This window comes from Echeneis naucrates, chromosome 17, assembly GCF_900963305.1.
Source record: "Echeneis naucrates chromosome 17, fEcheNa1.1, whole genome shotgun sequence".
Lineage (NCBI taxonomy): Eukaryota > Metazoa > Chordata > Actinopteri > Carangiformes > Echeneidae > Echeneis > Echeneis naucrates.
The window spans coordinates 2,852,434-2,866,633 of record NC_042527.1 but is presented as its reverse complement, the minus strand read 5'-3'; the positions used below and the strand labels follow the sequence as shown (position 1 = coordinate 2,866,633).

The following is a 14,200-nucleotide window of genomic DNA, read 5'->3' as shown; positions in this document are numbered from 1 at the left end:
CAGCGCCCCTTCTGTTGTATATTAATATCATATTAAAACTGCAAAATGTAAATATGGTTCTGTATATATCATATCAATGTTGTAGTCGTTGGGTTTGTAATTCTACACAGTATTTGTATGTAAATGATAAACCACCATGTAAGACTTTGTTATTGAATTAGTATAGAATATAAGGAAATTTTTATCTCTATATTACCAAACTTGCAAACTGATGATTGAAATCAAGGCCATTGGGATTTGGGATTTTTTTTACATGTGACGATGTGTCAAGCCAGTTATGCTCATAAAGTGGATTCAAACACACTAATCTCATCTGGTTTGTCGAAAATCTCTAATGTGACAAATAACTTTACAGTTACAATTCACTATTAGCGCATATTAAACAACAAACATCATAGGCCTGTGACATCTCTACTGTATTTGATTTACAAAAAGGAACATGGGCATATAATAATTAAATTAAAGAATTATAACTGACATGCCAAATGTTTAAACTGTGGAATTTTTAATGTTGACATCAGCGGAAAGACATTATCAGAAAGAGACACCAAGCCAAATGTTGCCTTTTAAATATCTTTGAGCCATTTTTTCAGTGAAAGCAAAGAAAGTTCATGCTGAATGTCTTTTTGTTAAAACAATAACTCCATGTACACAACAGTACCATACCTGTCAAGTATGCCGTTTTGGTCGGGATTTTCCGGTATTTTACCCTCCTTTCCCGGCCCCCTCCCGTATTAGTATTTTCCCGTAAATTTCCCGTATTTAACCTGCATTTATTAAAAATAATAATAATACCCTGGGGACCATTCCCAGTCTGACCTCTGCCCCCCGCTACAGTAACCTACTGCATGTACTGTAGGTGGCAGTCAGAGAAGAGTGACAACAACGTGACAAAAAAAAATAACGGCGGCGAAAAACAAAGATGGATAATGGACGGCACCGCCACGAAGAAGGCACTCCTGCAAAAAAAAAATATTGCAAATATCAAGATAAATGGGACAGTGTCCAATAATGAAAGACAAGAAACAAAGGAGCTGGCTGAAGTTCAGGACGTGGTGGAGCTGCCAATTGCAGTTTGTAGGCGGCTGACAAGTGGTGATTTTAGCTTTCCTGTCCATCTGTCTTACATACTGGAGCTTAGTTGGGGTGGTGGGTGCCGGAAAATATCTCCTATTTTCAAATCCAAAACTTGACAGGTATGCAGAACAACAGCATCAACCACTTATTTCGATTCTAGCTGTAGTGGATGAGGGAGGTGTCGTGGTGGTCAGTCCACTTAGCCTGTATTTCCCTTACATCTTTAAATCTAGGCGGTGAGAGATGGAAGTCCTTTGTGCTTGTGGCATTCTTCGTCATGATAATAAAAAACATAAATAATGCGTCCCTGGGTGGGCTCGAACCACCAACCTTTCGGTTAACAGCCGAACGCGCTAACCGATTGCGCCACAGAGACTCACATGTTACTCCTGTCACGTTCTGATAATCTGTTTCACAAGTTTGCATGTTTCCGCACTTCGAGTTTTAATCTTTTGATTGAAAAATCACATTCACGTTGGTTTTAACTCGGAATGGTGCTGCGTGCAGCTTGTTGGGGATCACCCTGTTAAATGGGACTTTACATTGACTTTGATTGGACCCCTAACCCCTAACTCAAACATATTTGACGTCCCCGAATTTCTCCCCCATCCAAATAAGGGAGCATTTCGAGAACAGGAAGCACAAATAGGGTCACCTGCTTTGAATGGTTGCGCTCAGACTCAAACTCTAGTTATTAGTTATTATGTTAGTTTTATTATAGCTATTATTAGTAGCCAGTTAAACTAACGCCAGAAAACACCCGAGACAGAGAAGGCTTGTCTTCCATTTTAATACAGTAGAATTGTGTTGATGTTGCTTAATCCTGCTGTTGCTGCTGAATGGGTTTTTAATGAAAAAATGATTTCGGCAGTAGGTCTTTTTATGAATGTAATAAAAAGTCAACGCAACTTTTTATGTATGCGGAAATGGAATAGACCCGACCGAAACGAAGGAAGAAAAAAAAAAAAAAAAAAAGTGATCTCCCCGTCGGGGAATCGAACCCCGGTCTCCCGCGTGACAGGCGGGGATACTCACCACTATACTAACGAGGAAGATGCATAAATTGCTGAACATATATAAATATTTGTTTGTGCGAATGCAGATGGTATTAAAAAGATCTCATCTCTGTCCGAAAAGAAAAGCATCCTGCATTGGCCGGGAATCGAACCCGGGCCTCCCGCGTGGCAGGCGAGAATTCTACCACTGAACCACCAATGCTTGATAACTGCTCTACTAAGAATTTGTCTTTTATTCCGTGCATGCAGTCAGTTCTTGCTTAGCTTTGGATATTCTGTCTGGTAGCTTAGCATGTAATAGTTAATGATGTCACTGGGAATTCATTACTTTCTGCATCGTTCAGTCTAGATCAGGGTTCCGCAACCTTTAGCAGTAAAAGAGCTATTTGGGTCCATTCCCACCAAATTAAAAACCCACTCGGAGCCACAAAACCCATTTGACCAGTAAATTGAAGGTACATATAATTTCTTTTGAATCATGCTTTATGAGAATGCGTTTCCTTTATAAAATAAAGCATGAGCAGAAAATTACTGACTTTTTTATTTTCCATTTATAAACACCAAACATCAAATTATTTTGAATTCTGAAAGAAACAAAAGACATGGGCAATAAGGGTTTACTTTTTCAACTAATGCAAGCCTGTTTGATTCATTGATTGGTTGTAAAATCATAATATAATACTAATAAGGGCAAACAAAAAATGCTTTCCTCAGATGACATGCAGAAGCCACCCACCAACCTGTATATTAAACACAAATAAGTCAGTTCAGATATATCTCATAACTCATAGCTCAATAAATGATGATAAATGATGCTTTCAATGTCCCTCCATTTGTGCTTCTGAGCAAACCATTAGTTATTAAAACAAAATGTATTTTAAAGTCACAAGAGCATCTGAATCTCCAAATAAATTATACAACGAAACGAAATACTAAATAAATAAGATAAAATAAATTAATTGGCCATTAATTATTTGTTTATTATTATTATTATTAGCAGTAGTAGTAGTAGTAGCATTTATGTATTTATTTTTTCAAAATAAGCTCGCCCTCCGGAGCCACAGCAGAGGGCTGAAAGAGCCGCAGGTTGCCGACCCCTGGTCTAGATGGATACATAAACTTGTAAGGCACCGGCAGTAGAGACACTCATATAGCGAATCGTATAGCGCAACAACATTCAGAACAATAAGCTGCAACCACCCTAATGTCACGCAGGAAACAGACAGTTCACCGTCAGGTACGTGCACAGAACATCTGAAAGGCAGTAGCTCTGACCTGAAAACACACCCCGAAAAACACGACAGTAACATGTCTTGAAGAAAATATTTTTTAGTTCAGCAATTTGAATTGGAAAATATAGTATGCTGTCTGTTTCAATTCATATATTCAAAATAGTCAACCATCTCCATGATCAACGTAGCCACTCAGGGATCAAGGCCTTTGCCCTTCCTGTGTATCTTTTAATTTTTTTAAATTCTCCAGATTACTGCAAAATCAACTCAGGGAATATAAACTTAAAGAATACGTTTATACGTACACTCCCTTTCATTCAGCCCCTCACCCCCTCCATATACCTCCATATACATCTTATGCAATTGCCTAACCCTTTTTGTAATACTGCTTTTGTCAATTATTTAGCAAAAGCACAATCTGACAAAGTCTTTGGACATGGACATGGCGATGGTTGGAGACTCAGAATTCAAACATAGAGGAAATATACTACAGCTGGGCGGATGAAGCCTTTGAAACATTTGATGCTTCTTCCTGGTTGTACCAAAAAAAAAAAAAAGAGCTTCAGAGGCTCAAAGCCAAACTGTACCAGTGACATCTAGTGGTCAGCTGCAATTGTAGCATATAATCCTGTTACTATGTCACTACATAGATTTGCTTGATATATGATTTACATTGAGATGATAAGTTTGTGATGTAAAGTGAGATGACACTGTATAAGTAGATTTGTGGGAGTGATTCTGAACAAGTTATTTGTGCCACAGTTCGAAAATAAAGTGAATATGTAAAGGTCAATTTAGAAACTCTTAGAATTAACATATGCATGTCTTTGGACGGTGGGAGGAAACCCGCACAGACACAGGGAGAATATGCCTCCAAAAACTCCAACAAGATAGAACTGTCGTTCACATGCGTCGCAATTCAGTTTGTTCAAGAAGGAGGGAAAGTTAATAAGATAACAAGGAGGCAAGGCAGCTTAGAGGATGCCAGTGACTGGGAGATTCAGGTGGATTTAGGAGGAAAGCTTGTTGTTCCCCAGGAAATAGCCTGTACAAAGCTAAGGCCTGATGTAATTTTGTGGTCGAGGAGTAGAATGAGAGTATATTTCATAGAGCTGACTGTGTCGTGGGAGGATTCAGTTGAAGAAGCAAATGAAAGAAAAAAGCTCAGGGATGCAGATCTAGGTAAGGATGCTGAGCAACGAGGGTGGAAGGTTAGGATTTGTCCAGTGGAAGTAGGATGTAGAGGGTTTGTAGCCAGATCTGTTGTTGCTTTGTTGAGTGAGTTAGGAGGAAGGGGACAGAGGGTGAGGAAAATAGTCAAAGAAATGTCAGATGAGGCCGTAAGATCCAGTCAGTGGATTTGGGTTAGAAGAAGTAATAGTAGCTCACCCCAACAGGGTGAGCTCTTAAGATAGACAGACTCTAGGGAGAAGCAGAGGAAGAAATCCAGGAAGAGATAGTGTATTTAAATGGAAGGTGTGGCCTCTTTGAGCCTCTTTGAGACCGAGTGGTTAGTCCAGGTGAGTTGGTCTGTATTGGTTTGATTTGGTTTGAGTATAGGGCTGTTCAGGTGAGTTTCTTTGCTGAATCTGCTGGTGTATCTCGTCCTCCACCTCCTGCACCCTCTATACTTTCATGCTCCCTACCCAAACCAGGGTCTGTATCCCATTCCTACTTTTATGTCCATTTCTTCTATTTCTCCCCCCTACCCGAACCAAGGTCTGTATCCCCACCCCGCTTTCACTGGTGCAGTTGGTGAGAGGTCAGAGTAGTTGACAGTAGTGCTGTTTGAGATAGTTGTCTTTGTGTGAGGAGCGGTGATGGCTGGCATTAGGGGAGGTGACTCTGGGACACCAGTGTTCACGGTCTAGCCTCCTGGAGGTGTCGTGGGCCTAACTAGACGAAACACCGGTGAAAGGAGGTTCCCACCTGATGACCCCAAAGGCATGTTAGCTATCACCGCTCACTGGCCTAGTTAGATATTATCTGTAGGGCACATAGGGCAGGGTGAAAGTTTGTTGTCAGGGAGCTAATCACTGAGTCTGGTCCTTTTTCTTGTGTTTCTTGTGTTTACCATCTGCTCACTGTTCCTGACTTGACGAACACATTGGTGGGTGTCCTGTGCCAGTTACGAAAAGGTTCCATAACAGTCATGTGCGACGTGAAAGGAATGTTCCACCAGTTTCATGTGAAAAAGGAAGATCAAGATTATTTGAGATTCCTATGGTGGGAGAACGGCAACATGGAAACCATACCATCCATCTACAGAATGAAGGTCCACTTGTTTGGAGCAGCCTCATCTCCTGGCTGTGCCAACTTTGGCCTAAAACATCTGGCAGTACAAGGGCAAGGTCAGGGTTCATGGCACCCTTCGTTCTTTTGGGGAAAGAAATACTACAAGAAATGGGTAGAGAGAACCATGGATGGGATGAGGATCTTCCAGACCACTTAAGACCTTGGTGGGAGTCCTGGATTAAAGATCTACCCAACCTGGCTGAAATGGAAATTAAAAGATGCTTCCTACCTTGAGGTTTCAGCAGTGTCAAAAGGTACAAACTTCACCATTTTGCTGATGCAAGCGTCTCTTGCTATGGTGCATGTACTTACCTTCGAGCTTCGAACCAATCTGATGAAGTTCTGTCTGGTGATGGGTAAGTCGAGAGTTTCACCAACCAAAGTTACAACTATGAGATGAACAAAACACCAGTCGTCTCACTGATGACCATCTTCACTCAGTCCTGAGGATTTCCTCAGCTCAGAACCTAACCCCAGAAATTGATGCACTTGCATCTAAGAAGAGATGCCAGGTATCTTGCTCAAAACAATGTGCATCAGAGTAAATCAAAGCAAACTGAGCTTGAATGCACTTTTTCTACTCCAAGGCAAAGACTGCGTATAGTTGAATTTTCATTGAAGGAAATTATTATTTTTGGTTGTTTTGTTGTTGGCCTGTTAAAAAAGATTTACATTAAATAGGAACTTGAAAGGCTACAGATGGAGAGAGACATAGTAAGAAACGAGTGCGACTGATGTATTTTATTTAAAATTTAATTTCTCAAATGTTAATATTAAGCTTTGGTTGTTCCACATTCAATGTTTACACAAAACTTAAGTTGTTTCCATATGAAAAGGTGCAACATTACATATCTGGAGCGAAGGGAAAAGATGCACAGTTGCAGTCCATTTTTCAATAAATATTGAGCTTGGCCCGCAATTTTGTCCCAGTTTGTAACTTTCACCCACTGTGAATTTGAGTTTGACACCCCTGCTCTATGCAATTAAATCCAGAATAACCGGTCTCTACATCTTATGAACTGATAAGTGTGTGTTGCTCATTCAGTGTTTAATCAAATCTAGTTTCAGGCAACCAGCCGAGACTGGAGGAAGTTCCTGCATCCAGCAACAAAAGTTTTTTGTATTTAAAGCTTTACTAGAAAGCTGGGGAAAGTGGTCTTGCAGGTAGACTTAGTTACTGTTTGGCAGAACAAGAAGTGTTGCTGTACTCCTGCATCTGCACAGTTCAGGCAAAAGACTGGTATCCCACTAATATCGGATATAACATTTAGCAAGAAGCATCGAAGCCTGGTTCAACTGCTGATTGCAATATTATGATGTGTTAAAACTTTTGACATGTTAGCAAACATGTTTTGCACAAAAGAAGCAACTTTAACATCAGTAATTTGGTGTCCACTATCTTCTACCTTCTGAAAAAAGCTCTGGTCTGTAAAAGCTGCCCCACAGCTGTTGAGTCTAATGGGAAATATTACAGGTTGGGTCAAAAATTGAAAAAAAGCTGGATTACTGCTAAGTGGAAAAACAACTTACAGAAACACTGCATGGTTGGTACTCTCTTCCTCTCTCCCCTTTACCCAATCTATCAAACAGGATGCCAGTCCTACTTTACTTCCCATATAACTCAGGTGAAACAATAACAATATACACTTGAAAAAGGAAGATAGAAGTCTAAAAGTTATGCTAACATGTTCAATTTTACTCCCCCCCCCCCCAAAAAAAAAAAAAACAAACAAACAAATATATATATATATATATATCATTTGGAAGGGCAACAGAAGGGCACTTATTCAAAAGCGAAAAAAAGGGTCTTCCCTATTCATTTTATTTAGGGGTGTGTGACTAACCTGGTTTAAAACATGTCTTGTTCAGTCTGCCTTGACAAGCGTATTTTAAGATGAAACAAACAACCTGCAAACTGCTTATCTGGAAAAGTGGGAGACATTTTTTTCTCATTTTCATTTAACAACTTTTTGACTTTTGTCCACTTTTTGGAGGAAAAAAAAGACCATCTGAAGCTCCATGTGCAGTGAGGGCAGATCAGTGAATATCATTTAATGGAAATTTTGCAAGGACATTTTTGGGGCTTCTTGTGAAGGATGTTTGTCAGTTTTTAATAGTTATTTTGTTTTTAAAGCTCATCACCGGCATTTGCAATCTCTTACTGCAAGTTTGTACTAAAACACAGATGCCCTGACGCCAGCCCTGCACTGGCCAAAGTGTTAAAGTGTGAGCATGGAAATGTGTGTGTTAGTGTGTGAGAGAGTATGTGTGTGTAAGTGTGTATGTGGTATCTTTGTTAGGAGAAGTCACTGTCTTCAGCCCCATACAGGTCAGCTAGTTTCCTGAACCTAGGCCCCCAGTCACTCAGGTAGTAGTAGTCTTGCTCATTTTCAGATGAAGCTGAGCCCAGTGAGCTTAGTGACTCTGCCACTGAGCCTGTGCCCTCGTAGGCATAAGTGGCCAGCGAATCGTATGGTGGTGCTGTCGGGTTACTGTTGTTCTCCAGAACTCTCCGGTTGATAAATTCATGAATGTCTCCATTATCCCGTGATGCCAAACTGACTGGTGGAATTATCAGGCCAGAAGCAGGGGCGGTAAGCCAGTGGTGTGATGAGTAAAGCAGGGTGTCAGTGGGGATGATGTCACGTCTCTGCTTGGCTGACTCCAAGATGGCAGTAGCATCTGGGTGCTGGAGCGCTCCAATGTCAAAAGCTTGGGTATCCTCCTCACCACCGCCTTCATCATTGTAGCTCACCACATTATCTCGGACATCCTCCTTGGAGATGATGAGAGGATCTTGCTTCCTTTGGCGTCTCAGTGTAGTGAATAGAAACACGATCACTGCAGACAACAGAAGAGAGTTCAGGTTCATTGCTGAGGTCTGCAGAACATGGATATATTCCTACAAACAGTGTGAAGCGGACACTTTGATAATTTCAATGTAAAACAAACCTGAAGCTTGTGAATGTGTTTTGACATGCTTCCCAATGCTGCCAGTGCACTGCACTACATATTTAAACTCAGATTGAAAATAGTTGATTACAAAAGTGATTGTACGTACACAAGGTAGAACAGAGCTGAGCATATAAGGGAGCAGGGAGTGATGGTAATATTATCCCCGATGAGGAACAAAGATTCAGAGTGTACAGATCAGTGACAGAGGCTTTTCATCAACAGAATTGACACATTAAGTACTTTAACACAGTGCATTGGATATTAATAGGAACAAACGTCTACAATTAATATGAAGAACCTTTTAATATTCACTTCCTATTATTTAACAACGATAAAGTAAAACAGTGAGTGAGATATGGTGTGAAGATGTTAATTCCAGCTCAGCTTGATAAACATTAACAGACTGTATGGAAGAATGTATACATACATGGTACAACACAACAGCAGCAGAGGGCTTTAGGGGGCTGGCAGAGGGGATGGAAGCCTTTTATTTCAGAGAGGCCATAAATCATGGGGAAAACATTTAATTGAAATCAAATAAAATCAATTAAACAATAGTAACTAGAAACAGGAACAGGAGCAATGACAAAAGATGTTAGGTTGTGGTTTGATCTGACAGCATTTATCAGGCACTAAAAAACATCAAAGTTAATAGAGAGAGAGGTGAGAGAACGAAATATTTCTGTCGATCAAGATGGTCCCTACCACTGTTGCATTTAAAATGCCGATACTTCTCCCGGCTTTCAGGCGTTTAGGATCTTTTATCGTGTTTTTTATGACTTGTTAATTTGTATCCCCTCTGCTTTAGAAACATAATTTCGATCCTCTGTATGTCTGTACATATAGCTGATTGACAATAAAATTACTTTGAACTTTCAACTTTGTCCAGTGTGTATGTTTGTGGAAGGGCAAAGACACCGTGGATCAGAAAGCAGAGGAGAGGAAAGAAATATATCACAGAGATTAAATAAACTGAGAGCATACATTTATCATGGTTCAAAATTGACTTATTTCATTTGCATGTTTGCACATGAAATTAAATTTCTAGACAGGTCGGAGGATATAAGAAGTCAAAAAGAGTCTATAAAGCAGTCTAAAACTTTTTTTTTCTATACAAGGTGTCAATGGAGTTCACCAGTTTTACAGCCTCTGAGCTGAAACTGCGTTTGAGCCTAGTTGTTCTGATCTTAAACCTCTGCAGCCTTTTGTCTGAGGACAGCGGTTTAACAGTCCATGAGCCAGGTGGATTGCACTGCTCCAGCACTAAGGCTGCTGCCTGTGATCCTCTGGGCAGTTTTCGCCACTCTCTGCAGCACCTCACACAGCTGTAGAAAGCTCCAAGCGCTTAGGTTTTGAAGCCAGCCTGCCTCAGCCTCCTGAAGAAATAGAGGCATTGTTGGGCCTTCTTTAAGATTATTTTATGTGGTACTGTTCCATGTCTTTTGGTTGGGTGCTTAATTTCACTGAAGTGTGTTATACTGCACTCTACAGTGTGATATCTTACAGGAAGAACTTTTTGTTAACACTGATATTTGCATGAGATAACTTAGCATAACTTAGAGTTGCATTAACCAGTATGAGGAATTACTACTGTGTGTATGTGTACTGTGTGTGACTTAGGACTGCTTTAACCAGTTTGAGAAGTGAGTTACTACTGTGTGTGTGGAGCCTGCTCTAATCTCTCTGCAGTGCTTCACTTCATACAACATTGCCTGCCTCCAGTGTACGTGTACCTACACTCTGTGGCTTGATGTGTGAGTGTGCATGTGTCTATCAAGCAATAACTGCACCTTCAGGGGCATGAATATGTATTCATTTTCCCGTGACTACTGCAGGAATAAGAGGACAAGTAGGGATATGGTGGCAGAGGAGAAGAACTAATTTCCATGCAAGGTTGGATTCTGATGAGCAGCAGACGTGAACTCTGGGCCATTGTTTTTCTTTACAGCAAATGGGAAAGTACAATGGCTCCTTGTGTTCACAGCATTGTTTGAATGGAAGTACTACAGTACTACATTATAGTTTTTTTTTTTACAATTTGCTATATTTATGCAAAAAGTATCTCAATTTTTTTAATTGCTTTTCTCTCTTTATCAACTATTATTTAACATAATTTTTTGCTTTTTCTTTGGAATTATCGTTTATTCTTGTTATCAAAAAATGCAACCAAAAACTAAGGTGGATGTTGCGGCTACTCCGTACCACAGAGTTTTTAGTCTGTTCTGTACAATGATGCAATGGCAGTTGGGTGGGGAGGGGGCCCTTTTTATTTGCTTGCAGATATTGCTCTAAAAAAATATTTTTTATGTTATCGACAAGAGTCTTCATTAAGCTGTTTGCCTCACGGAAGAGATGCCAATTTGTTTTTTGTTTATAAACTTTACATGAGGGCAGCATGGCAGCACAGTGGTTAGTGCTATTGCCTCACAACAAGAAATGTATGGTTTGATTCCCAAGCCTGAATCCTTTCTGTGTGGAGTTTGCATGTTCTCTCCGTGTCAGCATGAGTTTCCTCTGGGTACTCAGGTTTCCTCCCACCTATCAAGGCCTTTCATGTTTAGGTTGACTGGTGACTCTAAATTGTCCGTAGGTCTGAGTGTGAGTGGTTGTTGGTCTCTGTCTGTCTCTGTGTGTTGGCCCTGTGATAGACTGGTGACCTGTCCAGGGTGTACCCCACCCTTGCCCAATGTGAGCTGGGATTGACTCCAGAAAAACCGCGATTCAGATACAGATAAGCAGTAGAAGAAGAATGTGCAAATGAACTTAACTTCATTTTATGCAGTGTGTGCAATCCATGTTCAGTACATTTGAATTATTTAGGTTTAGCTGAACCTCAACAGTGGGACTGACTGGCTGACTGATCAACTGATCACATTTTCAGATTTTTCCACACCTCCACAAAATAAACTTATTTAATTTATGTATCATTATGTAACCCTAACGCCAACAAAGGCACCAGCAGAATGACAATAGAGCCACAAGTAGAGACGAATTAAGAGTTGGGGGAGAGAGAAAGGGATGGAGAGAAGAGAGAGAGGAGAGAGCGCGAGAGGGACAAAGGGAGTAGGTGAAAGAAGTTAACAATAACTGTAACCATACTCACTCAGCAGTATAACTGCACATAAGAGGATGGCGATGAGAGCTCCAGTACTGAGGCCAGGAGTGCTACTCAGAGCCTCAGTGTTACACAGCTCGATGTTTCCTTCAGGGTCACAGGTGCAAACCCTCACAGTGAGGGTGCCGGTGCTACTCTGAATGGGGTAGTCATTGTCAGCGATCACCACAGAAACCAGGTAGATACTCTGGTGCAGGCGGTTGTAGTTGGCTCGACGTGTCAGGATGCTGGCAGTATTATCTGAGTCAAAAAAGTCATGTTAAAAGATAGTTGTGACAAGCCTGCAGAGCTCTTAATTCATTTAATGAGCAGGTGGGAAGGAGGGGGCAACACTCTTTTATTCTGCCAAAGAAAGCATGGGTAAAAGGAACAGACAAAAGAGAGGCTGAGCAACAAGATCATTATTCACTTCACAAGAAATCAAAATAATTTGATCAACTGTGATATGGGGACTCTGTACATCACCACAATGGATTTGCAATGAAATAATCAATATAATCAAGTGTAGACTAGGTGGAAAGTGTTTTATATGTGCCCTCCACCTTTTAAGGGACCACAAGTAATTGGACAATTGGCTACTGAGCTGCTCGATGGCCTGACATATTTTTTTCCCTCTTTATTTCCTTTACAAGGAGTAGATAAAAGGTTTGGAGTTAATTTCAAATGTGGTATTTGCATTTGGAATCTGGTGAGGTAAATTCTCAATATGCAGTCCAAAGAGCTGACACAAGCAAGCAAGGTATCATTGTGTTAAAAAAAATCAAAATAAGCCCAATAAAAATGGGCAAAAACATTTGCTGTGGCCATATCAATTGGTACATTGAGAGAATGGCACTCGTGAGCTCAACATTCCCAAAGGACCATGGAAAACAAGTGTGCTGGATGTCAGAAGAATCTTCAGTTGGCTGGATCATTAGGTGTAGACAAGACTTCACCAGAATGAATACAGAGGACTCTCCACAATGTGTAAACCATTAGCGAGCCTCAAAACCAGAAAGGCCTGTTTAGAGTTAGCCCAAAATCGTCTAAACAAATCTGTGTGTTATTGGGTTAGGTATTGGGTTGGCAATATCATCTGCTTATATTCAGCTAACTTCTTCAAAACTCATTGCATGAAGCGGAATGTTCCGCAATGGATAATTTCAAATCCCATTTGGTAGTGTACAGAGCCAAAATGTGTGAATGTCCAAATATTTATGGAAGTGGCTGCATTTCTTAATCATGAAGAAAAGAAGAAAGAAAGAGCAACTTTCAAATATTCAAATCCCAAATGAAAATTCACAGCATGCTATGGTGATCCATGACTGCAAGAAATTTTAGATAACACTGTATTGGTCAAGGTTTTCACTGTAAGAACTGCTGTTGAAATCAATCAGATGACAGTGTAAGAAATATAACCAAACTGTAAAGAAATTACAGGGGAATTCTGTCAGCAATTTCTCCCTTCTGCTGTAGAAATTTGTTCATCCTGATTTATTCATTTGTTCTTTTTCATGCCTTTATCTCAGACTGTAAATGGCAACAGGCACAGCAGGAAACAAGAAGACAAAGGCAAAGGCATTACATGCCATTAGGCAGACAGGAAGAAAAAGATGATTGTGAGCACTGAAGCTCATCAGAAATTTCAATTGTCAGAGAAGGATGAGAAAGATTCTGTTGATTTTTTTTTTCATGTCCATTAAGTAAATGCCTCTGTTCATTTCTACTCCATAAAATGTACTGTATATCATCAGCTTAATGCCTTTGCCTATGTCTGCTGAGCTACCTACCTCCATTATCATGGACAGTGAAGTTGCTGTGGTTTGTCACCTCAGGAGCCATGCTGAAAAAAAACTTGTGTCCTCCTGATGGCTCGTCGGCATCAACAGCACTGACTGTCTGGATCCGCTGTCAGAGAACAAGTTGATTCAGTGTTTCAGTAGTTTTCTAACTTCTTTTTTCTTTCCCATCATAGCTATATTAATTGGCTACATAACCATGTCATTGCTAATTTAATTGGCATCTTAATTGCTTTCAAACCATTATTTTCCCTGTGGATTATGATAAAACAGTGTTGTGAGGAACTTTTTCCAGCTACCTGTCACATCTGCAGAGAGTGAGAGCTTCATACGGTGGCCAGGAGACGCAAACCCACATTACAGTCTAAAGTCTAAATCACTTATACAAAGACGAGAAAAATTTACATTCTGTAAAACAAACTAACAAAAGACGAAACAATCTTACAAATGCCAAGACAACTTTATAAGTCCTGAAACACTGGAAAGGGAATGTCCCGACTCCACGATTGAGCCAGAAGTAATAACTGGAGTGACACGGCCATTTGGAGGTCGATGTAGTTCATGGATAGCAAACAAGTGATGTTTTGCCTGTTTTGTGGCAAACACATTCCATCTGGTCTGCGCCATTTAAAAACAAAACTGCGTTAAGCGGCTCGTGTTTGCCACAAAATGAGCAAAACATCACTTGATCGCTGCCATTGTTATCCATGCACTCCATCGAACGTTTTTTTA

General features: G+C 40.3%; 1 protein-coding gene and 3 non-coding genes across 5 annotated transcripts in view; all 4 read right to left on the bottom strand.

Moving 5' to 3' along the window:
• Positions 1-1,379: 1,379 nt before the first annotated feature.
• Positions 1,380-1,453, bottom strand: trnan-guu (transfer RNA asparagine (anticodon GUU)). Its single transcript has one exon. It is a non-coding gene; the product is annotated as a tRNA-Asn (tRNA).
• A 604-nt stretch (positions 1,454-2,057) lies between these two features.
• Positions 2,058-2,129, bottom strand: trnad-guc (transfer RNA aspartic acid (anticodon GUC)). The gene has a single exon. It is a non-coding gene; the product is annotated as a tRNA-Asp (tRNA).
• Positions 2,130-2,224: 95 nt separating this feature from the next.
• On the bottom strand, positions 2,225-2,295 carry trnag-gcc (transfer RNA glycine (anticodon GCC)). The gene has a single exon. It is a non-coding gene; the product is annotated as a tRNA-Gly (tRNA).
• Positions 2,296-6,364: 4,069 nt separating this feature from the next.
• LOC115057225 (cadherin-6-like) overlaps positions 6,365-14,200 on the bottom strand; it is a 42,788-nt gene continuing 34,952 nt past the window's right edge. Inside the window, exons 10-13 of one of the 2 annotated variants that reach the window (XM_029524167.1) lie at positions 13,460-13,577; positions 11,679-11,930; positions 8,204-8,461; positions 6,365-8,167 (exon numbers count right to left, since the gene is read on the bottom strand). In XM_029524167.1, coding sequence (XP_029380027.1) covers positions 7,917-8,167; positions 8,204-8,461; positions 11,679-11,930; positions 13,460-13,577 — 879 coding nt within the window. In that variant the 3' untranslated portion in view covers positions 6,365-7,916. Of the gene's footprint in view, positions 8,462-11,678; positions 11,931-13,459; positions 13,578-14,200 lie in introns of both variants that reach the window. The other variant, XM_029524166.1, reaches the window with a different exon arrangement.